Source organism: Anguilla rostrata, chromosome 3 (assembly GCF_018555375.3).
Source record: "Anguilla rostrata isolate EN2019 chromosome 3, ASM1855537v3, whole genome shotgun sequence".
NCBI classification, from domain to species: domain Eukaryota; kingdom Metazoa; phylum Chordata; class Actinopteri; order Anguilliformes; family Anguillidae; genus Anguilla; species Anguilla rostrata.
In genome coordinates this window covers 21678244-21698831 of record NC_057935.1, presented here as the reverse complement: position 1 = coordinate 21698831, position 20588 = coordinate 21678244, and the positions used below count along the sequence as shown (strand labels likewise).

Sequence of the window (20588 nt, the reverse complement as noted above, 5' to 3'; positions counted from 1 at the left end):
CGGATAACAAAGCGCCCGCGGCTGCCGACAAATGACACCACACTTAATTTGCTGCGCAACGTTCGCGTAATTAGACGAATTTGGCACAGGCAGGGCCGGAGACAGCTAGATCAAGGCCTTGATGTATTAGGGGTCCACTGTCAAGATCAAATCACATTAATCAAGGTGGCCCGAGAACGGAGACGGGATTTTTCCCCCGACTTCTCCAGCCGCCGTGATGAATAGCTCTGCTTCTCCCCGGCACCCAGAATGCATCACCATCAAATCTGTGAATTTTAATGGAACAGCACAATTTCCACAACTCTATTGATTTCCCCCCCCCCCTTTTTTTTTTTTTAAAGATAAAGGTAAACTCGGACAAGGGGGCTTTGAGCAGCTACGCTAAAACGCGGTTTTCGTCGACCGCGTTGCAATGCCACAGTGCGAACGCAAAAGCAGGACAGAGCTTCCCCGATCGTCACGCAGACGCGCGTAACTCAGTCCACCTGACAGAAAAAACGAACGGGAAGCAAACCAAAGTGGGTCGAACACGTGCGGTTTTGCCGAACTGGGAAATGAGCCTTAATTACAGCTTTACGGTTCAGTGGTTCATCTCCATAAGGTGCTATTTATGCACAAACAAGTCCTTAGTAGAATATTAAACTGCTGTAAGTGGATGGGACTGAGCGTGCCCAGTATGTGATAGGTCTCTCTCCCCATAAAGCCCTCCTAATGAAGAGATGATGTGTATCGGCTGTGGTGTTCTGTTCTCCACGGGCCAAAATCACAGAGCAGGACAAATGATACGAGGGCAAAGGCTAGCATTATGTTTTACCCATACTGCGTTCATCATCTTTTTGTCTCTCCTTGCTATCTGTCTGGTGAGCTTTTCAACATCTAGCTTATCTGCACGGGGTTCTCTCTCATTGATCTGTAATGCAGCGCTAGTTGACTGGGGTAAATAAATCTTCCAGTTCGAAAAAACCCTCGCTGCATATAAATTGGAAAAAAAGAATTGACCCTAGAATTAGCCTAGAATTACCCCAAAATTACATTACCCACTCTTCCCTCTGTAACTTCACTAAACAGTATCCAAATATACAAATGTACACACTCACAAACTTACAAACAGAAAGCACAATCTTCACAATGCGTCCTGTCTACACCGGTGTGAAAAAGAAGCCCTAATCAAAAAAATAATGCATTTCTCCTCAAAGCACAGTACGATCCATAAACTTCCCTTGAAACAAATGCCAAATAAATGCCCTTGATTATTTAACAAAAATGATTTTGGAAATCATGTTTAAGGAAAGTATGTAATTTGCAGACTGGCAGACTGAACACTGCTAAATATATTTATTTGAACTTTCTATGAGCAGGAGAATCGGAGGGACGTGTCAGCTGTGTGCGTGCGGCAGCGAGACTCACCCGTGCATGGCGTGGAGGGCGTGCGGCTCGTAGTGGTACCGCCCCTCGTGGTGACGCACGTCGATGGGGATCGGCGTGTGGAAGGTCGGGAATATGTGGTGAGGGGCTGCGGAACAGACAGACAGGGGGAGAGAAAAAGAGAGTGGGGGGGGGGCTTTTAAAAAAAAACGCTTTCAAAAAAAAAAAAAAGTTCAAAGGCAAAAGCGCTACAATAAAGCGAGATGGATTTCAGAGCGGCCCGACGCGCTTCGTGTAAAATATTGGCACTATCACACAAGAGAAGTGGAATAAATAAATAATCAAAGTCATCCTAAGAAATCCTACATCTCCAACATAAAAGATACCCAACTGGGCTTTTGACAAAGACCTGCAGCTAGACTGGGCTTTGAACTGGGGGAGATGACAGGGCCGGCAGCGCCCCGACGCAAACGGGGGCTGACAGCTTTGGGAAAACCCCCTTCTCTGCCTCCGCCGGCGCGGCTGCGCGTCCCCGCCATTCAAAAGCATCCCTCTGCCGGGGGCGTCTGCGCGCCTCTGCCCAGGCTGCGCAGTCGCGCAGACGTCTCTGTCCAGGCTGCGCAGTCGCGCAGACGTCTCTGCCCAGGCTGCGCAGTCGTGCAGACGCCTCTGCCCAGGCTGCTCACTCATGCAGACGCCTCTACTGAGGCTGCGCAGTCATGCAGTTGCCTCTGCTTAGGCTGCGCATTTGTGCAGTTGCTTCTGTCCAGACTGCACCGTCGTGCAGTTGCCTCTGCCCAGGCTGCGCAGCCATACTTATTAAATCAAAGTGGGGGCCAATAACAGCCTGTACACAGAGTCTAATGGGTACCAGCCTGTGAGGGGGATGGGGGGGGGGGGAGGGGGGAAATGCTTGCCATCTTAGGAACTCAAATTATGTGGGACCAGGGGCAATAATTAATACTGTTCAGGCACAGGCAAGATTTCTGCTATATCGCTGAGCCCTTTAAAATAAAACAACTGCAGCATTTATTTGAAGTGCCTTTACAGCAAAGTAATTGGAACCTTTTAGTCAGTCAAGCAGCTCCGTGGAGCTGTCTAATTACAACCTTGCATGTACACGGGGAGCATTTTTTGCACATTACGACTCGCGTGTTGCTTTTTTATTTGTGAGAAAAAACGGCAAAAATCGACGTCTTCCCGTAAGTCCTTGGCTCGAGCCGTCTTATTAAAAACAGGTCCTCGTTAATTGTTGTGATTACAAGTAACTGCAGTTAATCTTTAGCATGGCTAAGCCTCATTTTAACGGTGTATGAAGGGTGTTTTCAGTTTCAAAAGATTCAGAGTTTTGTTTCTAATTAAGATTTTTTTCTCTCTTGTGACGCTAAGCTTTCCAGCAGTTTCCAGCAGTGCCTGACTTCAGCTCCTTCTCCTCCCTCATAATCAAAGTGTTTCTACTACGTTAGAGAATGTTTCTATCTGTACAGTTTCACACGTCCTAATTGTAAACTCATGTGACATTTTTCTGCCGGGAGAAGAGGTGGCAGCAGATCTCTGGATCGTATTAAAATTCTTGGGCCGGCAAGTAAAAGCAGAGACCAGAGGGGTCAGCACAGATCATTATCTACCTGAGCACTGTGAGTGCGTGTGTGTGTGTGCGTGTGTGTGTGCATGTATTTGCGTGTGTGTGTGTGTGTGTGTGTGTGTGTGTGCTTGCATGTATGTGTGCATGTGCACGTGTGTGCTTGTGTGTGTGTGCGCGTGTGTGTGTGCATGTATTTGTGTGTGTGTGTGTGTGTGTGTGCGCGCGCGCGTATGTGTGTGTGTGTGTATGCGTGTTTGTGTGTGTGTGTGTGTGTGTGGGAGGGGGCTGTGCGTGTGTGTTTTTTGTGTATGCTTCCATGTATGTGTGCATGCGCACGTGTGTGTGCTTGCACGTGTGTGCTTGTGTGTGTGTGTGTGTGTGAGAGAGAAGAGGGGGTTGTGTGTGTGTGTTTTTTGTGTATGCCTGCGTGCGTGCGCATGTATGTGTGTGCATGTTTTTTGTGTATGCTTGCGTGCGTGCGCATGTATGGTGCATGTTTTTGTGTTGCTTTGGTGCACGTGTGTGTACTTGCTTGTGTCTGCTTGTGTATGTGCTTGAGTATGTGTTTGAGAGGGGGCTGTGTGTGTGTGTGTGTGTTTTTTGTGTATGCTTGTGTGTGCATGTGCGTGCGAATGTGTGTGTGTGCCTGCCTGTGTGTGTGTGAGTGCGTGTGTGTGTGTGTGTGTGTGTGTGCCTGCCTGTGTGTGTGAGGACCTTAGGGGCCCTAGCAGATAGGACCTGTGTGTCAGCATTCCTAGCCCATTTCTTTCACTTAGCGCCTGACAGAGTGACGGACAGACTCGTCCCAGCAGTGGAGAAGTGGCCTCTCTGTCCAGGTAGACTGTGCTTCCGAGTCAGACGCAGAATCCCCAGGGCTCTGTTTGACGGTGTGCTCTTAGTCTCCAGACAGTTGCCGTTTGCATTTTTCCCTGCTGTCTGAGCTTTATTTAGGGTTTATTTCACAAAGGGCCACCAAGTCTCGTTCTTCCAGAAATAAACCTTTTTAAAAATGATTTACAGCCAAAACACTATTAATAGTGACTGCGGAAGCATATACCAGCAAATATATAAATGTTAAGTTTTATTTGTATTTGGGCATAGAGAAACCATGGTAATGCCTGTCACGCAAGTGTAGCATATAAAACCGTGTTTTCAGTGCATGACACACACCAGCTGCATTTCTTACCTCTCTGGTGTTTGTCGGCGTTTAACTGATCTAAAACAGACAGTGGAAAAACACCTGAGAGAAGAAATGCACAAAGCAAAACTAATGTACAGGGAGCAACTGCAATGCACACAGTACAACTAATGTACAGGAAGCAACTGCAATGCATACAGTACAATTAATGTACAGGAAGCAACTGCAATGCACACAGTACAACTAATGTACAGGGAGCAACTGCAATGCACACAGTACAACTAATGTACAGGGAGCAACTGCAATGCACACAGTACAACTAATGTACAGGGAGCAACTGCAATGCACACAGTACAACTAATGTACAGGGAGCAACTGCAATGCACACAGTACAACTAATGTACAGGGAGCAACTGCAATGCACACAGTACAACTAATGTACAGGGAGCAACTGCAATGCACACAGTACAACTAATGTACAGGGAGCAACTGCAATGCACACAGTACAACTAATGTACAGGAAGCAACTGCAATGCATACAGTACAATTAATGTACAGGAAGCAACTGCAATGCACACAGTACAACTAATGCACACAGCACAACTGCAATGCACACAGTACAACTAATGCACACAGCACAACTGCAATGCACACAGTACAACTAATGCACACAGCACAACTGTAATGCACACAGTGCAACTGTAATGCACAGTGTAATGCACAGCACGACTTTAAGCTGCACAGCACAACTGTAATGCACACAGTGCAACTAATGCACAGCACACCTGTAATGAGCACATTGTAATGCGCAGCGTAACTGTAATGCCCAGCAGCTGAAAGGCACATAAACCCCGGCGTCAGAGGAAGGTCTCTGCCAAACACCCCGGGCATAAAAGTGTCTCCATTTCTCTAAACCCCCTCAGCAGCGGAGGATGCGCCCAAGCAAGCGGGCCTCCCTTTCTGCGCCGCGACAGGCAGGCGGGCATCTTTCAGGGAGGCGCGGCCGGCGGCATAATGGCCCTCTGTGCGAGCGCACGGGTGGCTGAGTGGCTGCAAGCAAAACAGCTTTATTCAGAGTCCAGCCCCGAGTTAACGCTCCATTAATAACGGGGCGGGTGAATAATGGGGGGGAGAGGGGTCGGGGGGGGGGGGGTAGAGGCCCGGGACAAAGAGCCGGAGAGAACCGGGCCGCGAAAACATGACCGAGCGGATCGGCCCCCAAACACCTCTGGAATTCTCTCGCGCTGAAGTCACTGGCCGCCGCGCTGCGTGCCTACTGGCTGAGGGGCAGTCTACCGCTGCTCCCGCTCCTCCTCCTCCTCCTCCTCCTCCTCCTCCTCCGAGGGGTGTAAAAAATAATTTCCTCTGAGAGTCTCTAATTTCCGCTGAGAACCTTCCACAAAAAAAAAACCTGAGATGTTTCAAATAATTACAATATTCCACCCCGCATAACCGGCATACTGGTTCACTGTATGAATCACACACTGCGGGAGTAACTTAACACCGTTAAATTGGGATTAGTGGAAATTAACACGAAAAACAGAGCGTCAACGTCAACAACCAGCCTAATTTAAGAGCAGAAACAGAGACGGTCTAAATTGAGGGCAGCAGCAGTTATATTAGCAATGCTGTATTAATACTCACATTAGCGTACTATAGCGTATTATATGTGTTATATGCCCACTCCTTAAATGTTTCGTATTTTCATATGCCGATACAGGCCCACTGCAGTCTCCAGAACACACTAATTTCTCCCATAAACACACTCGTTTCCCCCTTAAGTGGCACTAAAAGTGTCTGCCTTGGAAAAAGAGCTGAATGTGTGTTTGTGTGGCAGGGGGTTGCGGTTGTCACATTGGGACGTGGGCATGTTCCCGCCGGCCCCCTGCCCCCTTCCCCCCCCCGCACGGTTGGGCCGTCCCGAGCCGGTCAGCAGACCGGGGGCGGTGGGGGGATTGACCGAGCGGGGGCTTATTCCATCACCCAGACAGCTCCATTGTTCCGACTCGACGGTGAGAACAAAAGGAGAGCGCTCTGGAGAGTTCAAGGGGGCCCGTTTACCTGATTTACTGAGCCCAAACTCCCCCCACCCCAGCCCCGGGGCCCCCCGGGGGGGTTACCGTACACGGGTGTCCTGCGCAGGCCCGCGCCTCTATTAGTCTTTGGGGTGATAACATTTGTTTTTACATCTGGAGGGAGGCTGCGGGGAGACCGGGGGGTTTTTTTTTTTTCGCAGAATCGCCTCAGAGCGACTCTCACAGCCACAGGCTCCCGCCTAAAACCCGCCCTCGTCCCGTCCCGCTGCCGCCGCCGCGCGAACACGTTCAGCGCTCGCCCTGTCGTTTACGGCCGCGCGGTCACCTCCGTACCCGTCGCGACGTCCCTCCTAAAACGTTTTCGCTTCGCTTCTCGTAAACCGTTTCTCGAACCCTGCGAAACTTCTCCGGTGAGCCTGCGGGGCGACGGTGAGGAGCCTCCTGTCTCTTTCTGCTTCTGACTCAAGGAGGGTTTGATCTCCTTAAGACGACGGCAGGTGTTGAGCGGCGACAGAAGGCGCCCCGAGCCTCGAGCGGGCGAAGGGAAAACATTCACTTTTCATGTCCCGGCGGAGCCGAGGTTCCTCGCAGGAAGTGCTCGTCCGCGCAGGAAGTGCTCAATAACAATAATAATATCCTGAGAAGCGAACCCTCGGCTGTGTAATTAAAAAGGCTTTTCTGTCTCCTTCAGAAAACGAGGAGGGGAGTAAAGGCGGTGGGGGGTGGGGGGTGGGAGGGGGGGTGGATTTAAATTCAGACAGGAAATTCCAGCAGAATAAGCTGGCTCGTGTCCTAACGACACAGCGCCATGCCAACGGCGCTGCTTTGCACACTGGGAAACTGACAGGCCGACCCAAAGCCTCCGATGGGAGACCTTATTGGTAAGTTGCAGCTTGTTACTGACCGTACGGCTAAATAAAACTAATGCTTGTTCCTAGGCTAAGCACACCCCACTGACTGCAGCCGATATCCATACGTTAGGCCAGTAAGCCCGTGTTTTCTTATGCGATCCTGTAACTGAGTGAGGTACACGCAGTATGACATCCTTATTTAGTCTGCAAAGATCATTTTCCCAAGACTTTCGGTTAATCATGGCGACAAAAGGGATTATGGTTTTTAGATGGATGCAGGTAACTCCTCAGAGCAATGAAAGCAGGCATTAAGTGAATGGGCCTTTTCTTTGAATAGCACAAGGGGGTTTGTAAAATGATACATTTCCCCCCCCCCCCCCATTGATGTGGCTTTTCTCAACAGAGGCTGAGTAGCTTAGGTTCGGGCTTCCCGTCTTTTAAATGGCAGGTAGAGTTATGACGCTTAAGTCCGCGATTTAACGTGGCTCCAACTGTAGTCAATCAACCCACGTTTGTAAATGTTTTTCGTTCTGCCTTGGCTTTAAGTGTTGCAACACGTCCCTGCTTTCAATATTTTAGTATTTACTATTTTTGTATTTTTGTATTTTAATATTTCAGTATTCTAGAATATTTAAAATAGTATTTCTGCTACCAAGGAGCAGAAAAAAAAACACAAGGGTTCTCAGAGTCAGTTAATGTAGAACGTAGAGTTAAAAGGGCTATTCCAAACACGCTGTCTTCCACAAACAATGGTTCATTTGAACCGTCAAGCGTGCAAATATTTTTCCTGAAGTACTTATATGACAGGAAAGAAAATGTTTAGGCCTCAGAAAGTACATTTTCCAAGAACTAGCATTTTATCACTCCAAAATATCCAGCAATTGAGTCCTACACACACTGCTGAAAGGTATTTGAATCAGGATCTTAAAAGGCCTTGTTTGGAAGAGTTTTCTTCACTGTTGTCCTGGAAAGGGATTAAAAGGTCTTAGAGGTCTTGCGATCTTAAACGTTAATATGGGTTCAATGGAGAGGGATTTTGCTGATCCGAAAGACAATGAAAATAGAGTAGCATCAGTGCTACGTAAACTTTCCCCTGAAGATTGATTTGTTACCAAAAACTAGTGAGAAATAACTCCACGGTGTGATTTAGGGAAAAACACGTGGAACAAACGAATATGCATAATTGCAATGCCCAAAGGTGTCTCCACCAGCTACGTTTCAGGACGCAAACGGCTCTGTAAAAGCCAGCCAGGGTAACATCTGTTGCATGCGAAGCGGCAGGATCGGACAGGCGCGAGCCCCCGTCGCCGTGTTCGCGGCGCGTTGTCATGCACGTCTCACTCCAGATGGGGTCCGTCTCCCTCCACTTCCGTATCCTGAGTGCCTTCCTGTCCGTGTTTACCCAGAGCGGACCTGCTGGAGTTTCTCAGCCACAATCTGTTTGGTCTAACACCATTCATAAATCTGCCATATCACACACTCACTCGTGTACACACACACACACACACACACCCAAACACACATGTACATGCGCGCGCACACACACACACACGCGCGGGGCCATTCCAGCCAGCCAGTTATATGTGCGGGTTCCAGACGCTGTGTTTTCCAGACCGTCTGTGGCGTCTCAGCCGGTGGACGAGGCGGGGCCTGATTTTGTTTGGCCAGATTCCTGGATTTTCCTAACATTAAACCCCAGGCCTAGCTGTGGCACTTTCCTGCTGTTTTACTAATATACACGCAGTCACAGACAATGCATGCACAAGCAAACGCTGTTTAAAAAAATACTGTTTCCATTATTTATTTAGTTTTCCCAGAATGCTCGGCATGATCAAAATAGATCTTGTTCACGTGTGTTTCAACACTGTGCGAGTTATTGAAGTGAAAATTATTTCAAGTGTGGAATGAGGTAACTTCCTTTCACGTATTAAAACAGTAGATTTTCAGATTTTTAGAACTTATTCAACTGAAAAAACAACAGCATTTAGTGTTTATTAGATTCTTAGCATGAAATGCTAGGTTGTATACCTAGGTAAAATGTGTATATCTCTTAATTCACATATCTATACATATACATGTATATGTGTAACTTATTTTGGTATGGTGATATCTGAAGCTCCTCCAGGTGACGGAAGGCCAATGAGCAGTGTGCTTATGTCCACTCTTAAAGGAACACCCTGAGTATATCCACTCTCAAAGGAACGGCATGGGCACTCTTAAATGAACAGCCTAAGCATGTCCACTCTCAAAGGAACGGCATGGGCACTCTTAAATGAACAGCCTAAACATGTCCACTCTCAAAGGAACGACATGGGCACTCTTAAATGAACAGCCTAAACATGTCCACTCTCAAAGGAACGGCATGCACACTCTTAAATGAACAGCCTAAACATGTCCACTCTCAAAGGAACAGCCTGGTCATATCCACTCTTAAAGGAACAGTCTGAGCATTCCCACTCTTAAAGGAACAGTCTGAGCATTCCCACTCTTAAAGGAACAGTCTGAGCATGCACACTCTTAAAGGAACAGCCTGAGCATGCCCACTCTTAAAGGAACAGCCTTAGCATGTCCACTCTCAAAGGAACAGCCTGGTCATATCCACTCTTAAAGGAACAGTCTGAGCATTCCCACTCTTAAAGGAACAGTCTGAGCATTCCCACTCTTAAAGGAACAGTCTGAGCATGCACACTCTTAAAGGAACAGCCTGAGCATGCCCACTCTTAAAGGAACAGTCTGAGCATGCACACTCTTAAAGGAACAGCCTGAGAATGCCCACTCTTGAGGGAGTATGTCCATTCTTAAAGGAACAGCTTGAGCATGTCTATGCTTGTAGGAACAGCATGGGCAAGTCCACTCTAAAAGGATCAGCATGGGCAAGTCCACTCTTAAAGGAACAGCTTGTGCATGTCTATTCTTAAAGGAACAGCCTGTGCATGTCTATTCTTAAAGGAACAGCCTGAGCATGTCCACTCTTAAAGGAACAGCCTGAGCATGTCCACTCTTAAAGGAACAGCCTGAGCATGTCCACTCTTAAAGGAACAGCCTGAGCATGTCCACTCTTAAAGGAACAGCCTGAGCATGTCCACTCTCAAAGGAACAGCCTGAGTATGTCCACTCTTAAAGGTATGGTTTGAGCATGTCCACTCTTAAAAGGGTGGCCAGAGTCTGTGGGGGGGTGGGGGGCGGAGTTATCAGCTCCCAGCAGCTGCGCCCGGGCCACCTGCTAATAACCCCCATGCATCATCCCGCGCGCGGCGGCTGGCGCTGGAGACGGAGCGGGGCGGCGGGTCCCGCTGACGGGCGGGCCTCCTCCTCCTCCTCCTCCTCCTCCTCCGCGCGCGGGCGCGGGCGACAGACAGGCGCAGCGTCGTTAGCATGCTGTTCGTGTAATTTGGGCACTTAAAGACGGCGAGGGTCCCGGAGACTGATTACACCCCCGGAGCAAATCACCCACCTGGCCCGGGGCTGATTTATGGCCCGCGCGCTTAATGGTCCTGCTTACCGCGCGGGCGTGTCCAGATTAAGTAATTACCTTAAACAAAAAGTTTATTATCTTTAAGGCGCGGGCCATGATAAAAAAGGGAAGAGGCTGCGGGCTGGGGGCCCGGGCCGCGTGTCTCTCTCTCTCTCTCTCCCTCTCTCTCTCTCTCTCTCTCTCGGCGGTGGCGGCGGCGGCGGCGGCGGCGGCAGGCGATAATTAACGCACGATAAATGACGGCGGCGCTGGCGAGACTGTCACCGCGCGCACCGCGCTTACATTCGTATTACCCCTTCCGGCACCCCAGCCAGGGGGGCGGCTGGGATTTACGCCCCCGCCGGCTGGGGGCCGTCTCCCTCTTCCTCCCTCCCTCCCTCCCTCCCTCCCGCGCGCGCCTCGGGGAGCTTTAGCGTTCTCTCGGGAGGGAGCGCGGCGGCCGCCGCGGACGTTAAGAGTAAGAGGCTCTGACAGCGGCGGCGAGGAAGGGATCCCTATAGCGCCTCCTCACTGACGCGCGGACCGGCGGACGAGCTCCGACACGGCAGCTTTATCTCCACGGGACGAGAGGAGGGGAGGAGGGGGGGGGAGCAGACGGAAAAAAGGGGTGATGAGAGGAGAGAGAGGAGAGGGAAAAGGAGAGAGGAGAGGAGAGCTGAGGGAAGAAATGGGTGATGAGAAATGAGGAGAGGAGAGCAGAAAAGGGGAGAGGAGAGGAGAGCTGAGGGAAGAAAAGGGTGATGAGAAATGCGGAGAGGAGAGCAGAAAAGGGGAGAGGAGAGGAGAACTGAGGGAAGAAAAGGGTGATGAGAGGACAGGAGAGGAGTGGAGAGAGCAGAGGAGAGGAGAGGAGAGGAGAGGAGAGGAGTTTGTAGCCTGGCCTGCTGTGACTCATATGCCAATCTTTTCCTTTCTCTTCCTTCTTGTCATTGTCCACACTGATGTGGGGGGGGGGGGGGGGGTTGATGGATGATCCAGGAGCAGAAATAGCCGCCACTTCCTGTGTCACGCCTTTTCACGCCCCCTCTTCCACGGGGAAGTCAAATATGCTCCTCCAGAGGACGAAAATAGCGCAGACTTTGGGCCTCAGCACTTTTCGAAACCTCCAGCCTGGGGGGAGGGGGCTAGTGGGGGGGGGGGGGGGGGGTCGAGCGTGTAATGAAATGCGTTCTGCAACGTTCTATGACGTAGTGACACGATCCCACTGCGCCTTCCCTGTGCACCTCAGGGTTTGGGAGGTGACTTTTTTGTGTCCCGTTCCTCTTCCACTAACTCCACCCACAGGAGGACGCGGTCAGAAAACAGGGAGGGGCATTTGGACGGAACATCAGACCCCCCTGTCTTTGAGTTAGTCCATTGGTGGGGATGGGGAGGGTTTATCTAGTCCTTTAATACACTACCACGCAGCAGATAAATAACAGCAGATAGGCCTACACCCCCCCTCAGGTACTAAGCGCCGCACCCCCTCCCCCTCCCTCCCTGGTCTCTCAGGAATATAAAAATCGATTTTGGGATGTCTTCGCTGGGACCGCTCCCGTGGCGGGGGTCAGCCGCGCGGGTCCGGGACGCATTAAAGCGCCCGTTAATAATGCGAACAGAACCCCCGCGCACCCTCCGCCCCCGCCTCGTCTTCAGCTACCCGGGCCAATCAAAGCGGGCCAGGAGAGTCAGGAGCTCCGAACGCCTGCGGCCCCCTCTCCCTTTTAAAAGCCTAATTAAACCGCGTCACGCGTCCGATTTCTGAACCCCGGTGGGCATCGGATGTTCTCCCGCCATCCGTGAGCTGTCTGCAAAAGAGGGCCTATCCTGCCTGCGTCCTCTGCGCGCGTCCTGGCGCTCTTCATCCTGACTCTAACTCAACGCCTTGTGGCTCTCCTTCACCCTCACCCCCCCCACCCCCACCCCCCAACGCCTTTCTCTGAATGGTGAGACGATCAACGTTAATGGCAAAAGTGCTGAGAAGAACACCTCAGTCTTAATAAGGGAGATCTCTTTTCCTTCTCTGTCTTCCTCTCTCTCTGTCTTCCTCTTTCTCCCTCTCTCTCTCCCTCCCTCTCTCTCTCTCTCTCTCTCCCTCCCTCTCTCTCTCTGCTAAAAGGCTAAATGAACAGCAGCTGTGGGTGCAGATGCCTTCAGTGAGCTGCTTGGCTTCTGTTCCCTTTGCTGGGGTCCTGAGGAGTGTGGGCCCAGCTGGAAGCGTTCTCCCGCCCGCCTGCCCTCCTGCCTGCTAGGGGCCCTCAAATTTGTCTGGCGACGCCCGAAACCGCGTACGGTACGCTCCCTCCATCAAATCAAAGCTCCAGGCATTGTGTTCTTCCCCCCGCCCCAAAAAACTTTTTCCTTTTCGATACGAGGCCAGCTGCCTTCTCTTCTCTTTTCATGGGTTTTCCGGCACAAATAAGAACATGACGACAGATATTCCAATTCCTGCTGATTTTATTTAAAGGCTTCTCTGCCTCGCAACGTCTCTTGTTCTTTGCCAGCTGACACTGAATACTATTTGTAAAATGCCTCTTTAACCCTTTGAAGTGTATGCTTTTTTTGGAATGTCAGTGTTCTAGAACTCCATTGCTTTCAGTAGTGATTGTTACATCAGCTTCAGAATGTTCAGTTAAGAACATTATAATCACATTTGTGGTCTTACTTCTTAAAGGGTTAAAATACCTTTTCTCTGAACCTAAGCTTGCCATTCAGAATATGAGCACACCAGTTCTTTGTGATGCAGATCTGTGTACAAACGTACTCTACTGGTCAACTGTTTATCTTAACATCCTGACTTAAAACATCAAGTCAGGATAGAAATCAGAAAAGAATATCACATACAGAAGCAGTGATCTATTGTATCGTAGTACACAAGACCCAGATACGTGACACAGAGTACAGAACAGTCTCCCAGATTAAGATTACAGTCTTAATTAGTGTCCCCATGGAAACCTGTTTCCTAGTCGAAGGAACTGGGCGTGCTCAACGCTCAGCAAGGAGGCTTCCCAGCACAGGGTAGGGGGGGGATGGGGGGACAGAAGAGGGGGTCCCAACAGGAGCTTTGCTGGACAATAGATGTGCATTCTCACTGGCAGTGTGATTAACGTGAGGGGGTGGCCGACAGACACTAACTTTCCTGCCCGGGCTGTCCCAAGTAGACAAATGATGGGGGGGAAGGGGGAGGGGGGGGCGGTCATGTGGGGTGATCATTAAATCAAACGCCTCCCGTCCTCTTACAATCACCTCAGTACAGCCCCCCTCCCCTCCCCTCCCCTCCCCTACCCTCTCCTCCACAGTTCAGGAAAAAATGAACAGCCCAATTCACTCTGCAGTAAAGGGGCTGAGAGCAGTGGCAGAGTGGGGGTAGGAGGGGGGGGGTTACAGAGTTAACAATGTCATGAATTACAAGACAAACTTCAGCAGCTGCCAAGCACACAGGCGTGAGGACATTACTTTGTGTCTGCAGTGGAGTGCCGTAGTAGCGTTGCCTACTCTTCAGGGGGAAAGAGCTCTCAAAACACACACCCTAACCCCCTGTGCACACACCCTAACCCCCCCCCACACACCCACACACACACACACACAGGGAGCTCTTCCACCCTCTCACTGCTGAAGTGTGCTCCTTCCACATCCTCCTGTTTGCAGAATCTGTAGCCGCTAGCCGCTAGCCGCGTGTCGCTACCGCCTCGGGGCCTCCTGGCCGCCGCGGGGCCTTTCCGGGCAGTTTCACTTTTTCCCCTCACAGGACACGTCGCCCACATCATCCATTCACTGCAGGACAGGACTTGGTACACGTTTTGGAAAATATTCTCCCTCCCGTATTTGTGTAGATTTCCCAGATTGAACTTCCTTTTTGTCTCAGGCGGGGGGATCTTACATAAACCAGAGTGTTCTTGAGCCTGTGTGTGCGGTGAGTTAGGGCTCCTAGTGCGGTTGCATGAAAGAAATGACACCTGAGGAATGCTGGGTAAGCATGCTAATGTACAACATAGAAATAATATGCGCTGGTAGGTCCCACTGGAAGTGCTTTCCTGGGATTAATTTTACACTCTAGCTTTTAAAATGAACATATGGCAAAGATACAGGGAATGGCATATCGTTCCAACATTTCAGAAATAACATGATGAACACAGAATGACAAAACTGATGATAACAGGCAAAAAAGACAGACATGAAAAAGCTTCCCTAGGTATTTTAAGCTTCTCTTAAGATAACAGAAGCGTGAAAATGCCAGTTTTCCCGCCGATGTCATAAATCGCCACGGCAACCCAGTGTCTTCCTGCCATTCTTCTGCTCTCAGCAGGAGACCGTCACTCTTGCTACTCACCCCCCCCTCCCCCTCCCTCGTCTAGTGCACATTACTAGCGCAGAACATCGCTGTGCGCTACCTGCCAGTTCATTCTACCCTGATAAAAGCACATAATCATGCAAGTCTGTACTTGTGCCATTAGATTTGGTCTCACTTTACCCTAAAATGTACCATATTGTATGTATCGCAGTAAACATAAAATCAATATAATATTAATTATTGTGATTTTTTGTTCATATTTTGATGGAGGAGCAAAATTATTAGAAAGAATGAGTAGAAAAGACCAGCTTCCTGAGCTGGTTACTGAATATAAACTGGGTAAAAAATAAAAAAGTTCCTGGACAGGAGTTGCTCAAGACCTGCACTGCTGGGCCCATTTTTGTGACCACGGCAACCACCGAGCTCAAAACCCTAAATACTGAACTACGCCCCGGTAATGAGCTTCAGCTGTGGCACTGCACTGCTATAATTCTCTAAATTCAACGTGCACCTTTTACACACACAGATAAGCACCGCAGTGTACATTTCAATCTCATTTTTCTAAACATGTAAATTGTAACATTTGAAAATAGTACAAAAGGTTAAGGTTATATTTTTCTTTCATCTAAAGAGCTTTAACAGATTGGAAATGTGAGTTGAATACACTTCCTTATCTGTATGTGTCTTACATGTATTTTATACATGCAGGCAGGGCCTGATGGGAATGAACCAGCCTCTCCAGTTTGGTGCTGGAGAATCCAAGCGATGGCGCAGCACGAGGAAGGTTCTGGAATCGCTAAGCACGCGTCCTCTCCCTAATACTGAGGCCGGCATCTGTTTGGTGAGTTTTTGGTGAGCGGGTGGGTGGAGGGTTGGGGGGGGGGGGGTGGTGTGACTGAAGTGTTTACTTGGCGGTAAATCAAGTATGAAGCAAAAAAAAAAAAAACTAGAGCCTCTGGGTAAGGCACACAGCTTTCTCCTGGTACGCGCTGGCAGCGAGGTCAAAACGTTTAAATAAGACACGGACGGCTGACGAGGGGGGGGTGGAGGGGGGGCTGGAGAGGCGCTGTTCTTTACGTCCGTCCTCGTTAGGCTCGTTATTCACAAGAGTCGGCGGCCATCTTGACAGGTGTGTGTTTTCTGTACGCTGTCGGTGACCGAGGTCATGATATCCATTAACGCGGGGACGCCTAGCGCCCCGGCTACCGGGCCGGCTCAGAGGTAAATCAGGGTCGCGGTCTCCGGGGTATTGGGTTCTCACGTCACACACGCTAAACGCCCGTTAGCATTCCGCCGCTGGCTCGCTTCTCTACGGCCTTCCGCGGCACTGCGAATAAAAACCGAGTAAAGAGCACGTCGCGTAAGACCGCAAAAGTACAACCATGTGCGAAGCATTTATAATTACCCCTAAAAAGATTACAAGGAAATTCTGTTTAAAAGAAAAGTAAAATTGCGTACGGGTAATTTAGGAGCTGGCGGTGCATTCAAGTTGAGCGTCGAGCAAATATTTACGTAAGGACGACAGCACTCGACGACAGATGGCATCTCAACGACATTTTCATTCACGTCAGGGAGTTAACGATGACACCAAAATGGAGTGCTTTGGAGAGAATGTCCAGTGTGGGGCTTGGTACTGGTACAAGGTGCTTATAACCTACGAGCTTAAGTTGCAAAGGACTATAGGGATGTGAGAGTTTACACGGGTACAGAGGTGGAAAACCCAGGTTCAGAAAGTAAAAGTCCTCCCCAGTATTTTGTCCCAGTCACCTGGATTTTCTAAGTAGCGCAGTTCTTCAGCCGAGAAGTAGAACTATTGATGAAATCAGCTGGCGCAGTTCATGGGCAGAAGAAACACAGAGCAGGACTTTTACTTTCTGACCCCTGGACTTTGCACAAATTCTCATGTATGGGAAGTTGAGCTGCTTGACTCAAATCATCCTTTGAATTTTGAACTGAGAAGAGAGCAGGAGAGTAACCCAAAGAGTAACAGAAATCAAAAGTCTTTAACCTATTTGGGAAATAACTATATAGATGGATTATTGGCAGTCACTGGAAGGACTGTGTCACATGGCCTGTAGCTGAATTCTGGGGGCTGTAGTTTGTGCTCTGAAAGCAGCCACTTGTGGGATGGATCAGGGGGGCACTACAGCAGACAGCAGGCTGTGCTGTGAGAGCACACTTTACTGACTCTGGCTTTGGCGGTGCTGTAAAAAGGCCCGAGTTCAAGGAGAGCAGTTCTGCGCGGGACCTGCTCTCTGTCAGATCTTACCCAGGAACGCCGAAGGGAAAGCAGCATCTGCACGTCCTCCTCGGCAAGTCCCCTCCCACCCCCTGCCCGCCCATCAAAGGGAAGGAGAGGAGTCAATTCCTCACCCCTCCAAAGTTTTGTTCGCACACTTCTTAAAAGTCTCTTTAGCGCTCTGGTAAATATTGTCAGACAAGCCGGGGCGTACCCACGCTGGCCCGCGAAACCCCCTCAGCAAAGTGTAATATTGATCTTAGAGCTGGCTGAAGAGGCAGCGGCGGCCTGAGGAAGGTGGGGGGGGGGGGGAATAGGAGGGGGGGTCTGGACAAATACTGCCGTGGTTCCCCTGGTTCACTCCAGAAGAGGCTGCGATGGCCCTCGAGCGCTTCCCCCAACGGGCCACCTCCTGACCCCCACAATTCAGCCCCTGAATGCCAGCGGGGGCCCCGACAAAACCAGGCAAACACTGCGCTGTTTGATGGTAAAGTGCTTACTAGGGAGAGCACTGGGGGGAGGGGAGGGGAGGGGGGGCGGCACACACAATGACAGCAGTGTACCGCCGCGCACGGCAACTCAAACCTCGCGCCAGGGCACAGCGACGGGCTGAGGGCGAAGGGGCAGGAGCTGACGTAGAGCTCCAATCAGACGTGGGGATTTCCCTCAAAAACAAACAATGACCCCCCGGCTGGGCGCAGCCGACATTCGACTGGTAGAATGCCAGAATTTCATAGAACGTTCAGGAATTACAGCTTATGGCACTTACAATAAGGACTACTTAGAGGTTTTCCGTAGCATTAATTTGTACTAAACCCGCTGTTATCCTAAATGAATGACAACCTCTACAGGTGATTTGTGCTATTGCTGGTGTTTACGTTGATTAGGTCTCAAGATTTTTTTCACAAAATCCAGTGCTGCACTACTTAGTTTATCCAAACATTAGATTTAAATAGTTTTTAATCAACCCTTGTTATATATGTGTGAAAATAAAATAACCGAAGACAGCATACAACTTTTCTAGGTATTGTATCAATGGGCTACGTATTTCAGGAAGGAATATGTCATCCTCTTCAGCAGAAAGGTATTGCGGATTTGATTGGGTGGTGACTCTTACCTACCTCTTTAGAACGTTTTGACAATTCATTCTGAGAGCAGGATGTTGTGGCATGAAGCTGCAGTCTTTATATCACCATGGTAACGTGTGTATAATTAACTGACTCCTTTCTTTTGTGCCCTGTCTCATTTTCTCAGAATTTTGGAGAGGAAAAATGCATTGTGGGGGATTGTACTTCTATCAGGTTGAACAGGAAGCCACAAAGGAATGTCAGGAAATGTAGGACAACACACGACTGAATTCTCCTTTAAGACGCTCAGTGCTTTTCTATTGTCCCAGGAGGACAGTTCAGCCCACCTCAGGGTTTCACACACTATGAAAGCAAGGGGTCAGCAAGGGTCATATCACAAGTCACGTGACTTGCGATATCCTATCAGGTGGGCGCTACCCCATACCACACTCAATTTTTCATTCTTCAGCCTCTTCATGTGAGATACTTGCCATTATAACTTGACACAATTCTGTGGCGCATAATGGGATGTAATTTGGATTTATAATTAGCCATAATTGGGGTTAAAGTTTAAGTGGAGAATCGCCAGAAAGAGAAGAGTAAGGCTGACAGTGAGAATATAATAAAAGTGTATAATACATTCTGTCTTTGTTAAGTGGAGGGTCATTAACGCACAATACCGACAGATGTCACTTTGGACGTCTTCCTTTTAGGAATGCCATATTTAGTGACAGGTGAGATTACTTTAATGGGAGCTGGGAAGATAAAAGGAGAGCGATTAGAACGCACGCACACGCACACGCCTGGCCTCTGACTCTCTTTCATTTCCAAGTTCTTCTTCCGATCCGTCCCCCTGCGCTCAGTCATCTTCGCTCGTTCCGACGCGGAGCGCAGCGGACGCTAGCGCCGCCCCCGCGAGGGACTAGCCGGAACGCTAGCGAGTAGGACGAGGGACGCGATTAGCCGCTATCGTTTTTCCGTTCGTTTTTGTTTCGCGCGGAACGTAGCAGGGATGCAACGAGCGGCCTTTTCCATCACGGCAGAACCGTCCAAGTGAGACCGACTGAAGCCAAACCGAATCTAATTCTTAAAAAAAAGAAGAGAACAGGGCTGATAGCGGTGTGGCTGGGGCCGAGCTTTTTTGAAGAGGGAGCGTGTGGGTTTTTCTAATTAAGACTCAAAGGCGAATCCCAGCTGCCTGTAATTGTACCCGGCAGGCGGTGGGAGAGGCCGCAGAGCTCGGTGATTACCGTGATTTCGGGGGAACGGAGACCTCCCCTGGTTATGATACGAGCCCTTCTCTGCGCACGGGTCCTGCTGGGCTGGGGGGAGTTGGGGGGGGTGGGGACGAGGACGGAGGGGAGCCTACACCGCGGCCCTGCCCTGGCGGAGGAAGCCCCCCCCCCCCCGGAGCTCCGGAGCGGCGTGTGGGCGCCCCGCCTTCTTTTTTATTTTTTTTTGGCCGTCAGGGCGCACGCCTCTGCGCGACAGAAATCGGGGCGCGCCGGCTGTCAGCCGCGCTTGATGGAGCCCCCCTTTAAATGAGAAATGTGTAATCAAAGCCCACAGCCCCGAGTTCTCCTCGTCCCGCTCTCTCGCGTTACGAAATTTGGACTTCTCCAGCTCCAGGTGTTTTTTAGAAAACGCTTGGTGGAGCGCCAGCGCACGGAAACTTTGGTTTGGTGGCAGGCCGTTGTACGCTGGGACGCGGGGGGAGACTTATTCGGCCTAAATGCACGCGCCGCAGCAGAACCGGACGTCTCAGAGGGAACGCGCTAACGCCCGTATGGCATTTACGCGGCTCCTGGCGCGCGTCTCAGAGCTAATGTATCGCGGCGCCTTACGCCTCACGCGCTCACTTTCTGCTAAGAATTATGCCCCGCTCGCGCGTAAGTGCGGAAAAGCAGACTCCGTTTCCCAACCGAAGGGGGAACAGAACCGAGATGAAAGAATGCGTCCGTACAAAAAAAAAACAGCATTCATGCTCCAGAGAGCTCACTCCAGCGCAGTTCCTCTGCCCACGGGGAGCTGTTGCACCGGTGCCGGTCATTACGGACTCGAACTGCCTTTTGGATCGGGTTACAGCGAAGCACAGCGCTGTTTTCCTTAGGGCTCTGATTAAGAAGCTTTGTTCCCCCCTGGAACTTGCGGAAAACCGCAGGGCCCAGAATGCACCGCGGCAAACGATTAGCGCGGCCTTGATGAAGACACACGTGCGCCGCAGATGTCTGCAGTCGTAACTCTTGTTCTTCTTGTGGGTAGCGGGCGCCACACGCCGTCCTCGCCGGCCTAGCCGAGCGCGACGCCGAGCGGGGAAAGGCGCAGGCCTTGCTCGCAGACGCGCAGACGCGCCCCGTCTTGGCGTGGACCCTCGCGGGATGATCGTCGCCGACGCCTAAAACAGCGTGTTTGTGAAAACAGATCAGTCACTCAGTGCCCCACCTCCCCCTCCCTTCCTCTGTCCCCCTCCCAGCACCCCTTCTCTTCTTTCCCCACTCCTGACCCCCGGTCCCGCGGGGAGAGGGGGGGCTGGGTGACACGGCACCAGGAGTGGGGATGGGG

General features: G+C 50.4%; 1 protein-coding gene across 1 annotated transcript in view; it reads right to left on the bottom strand.

Annotated features, from left to right (window-relative positions):
• gli2a (GLI family zinc finger 2a) overlaps nt 1-20588 on the bottom strand; it is a 94892-nt gene that overhangs the window by 38446 nt on the left and 35858 nt on the right. Inside the window, exon 3 of the mRNA XM_064326736.1 lies at nt 1408-1513. Coding sequence (XP_064182806.1) covers nt 1408-1513 — 106 coding nt within the window. The remainder of the gene's footprint in view (nt 1-1407; nt 1514-20588) is intronic.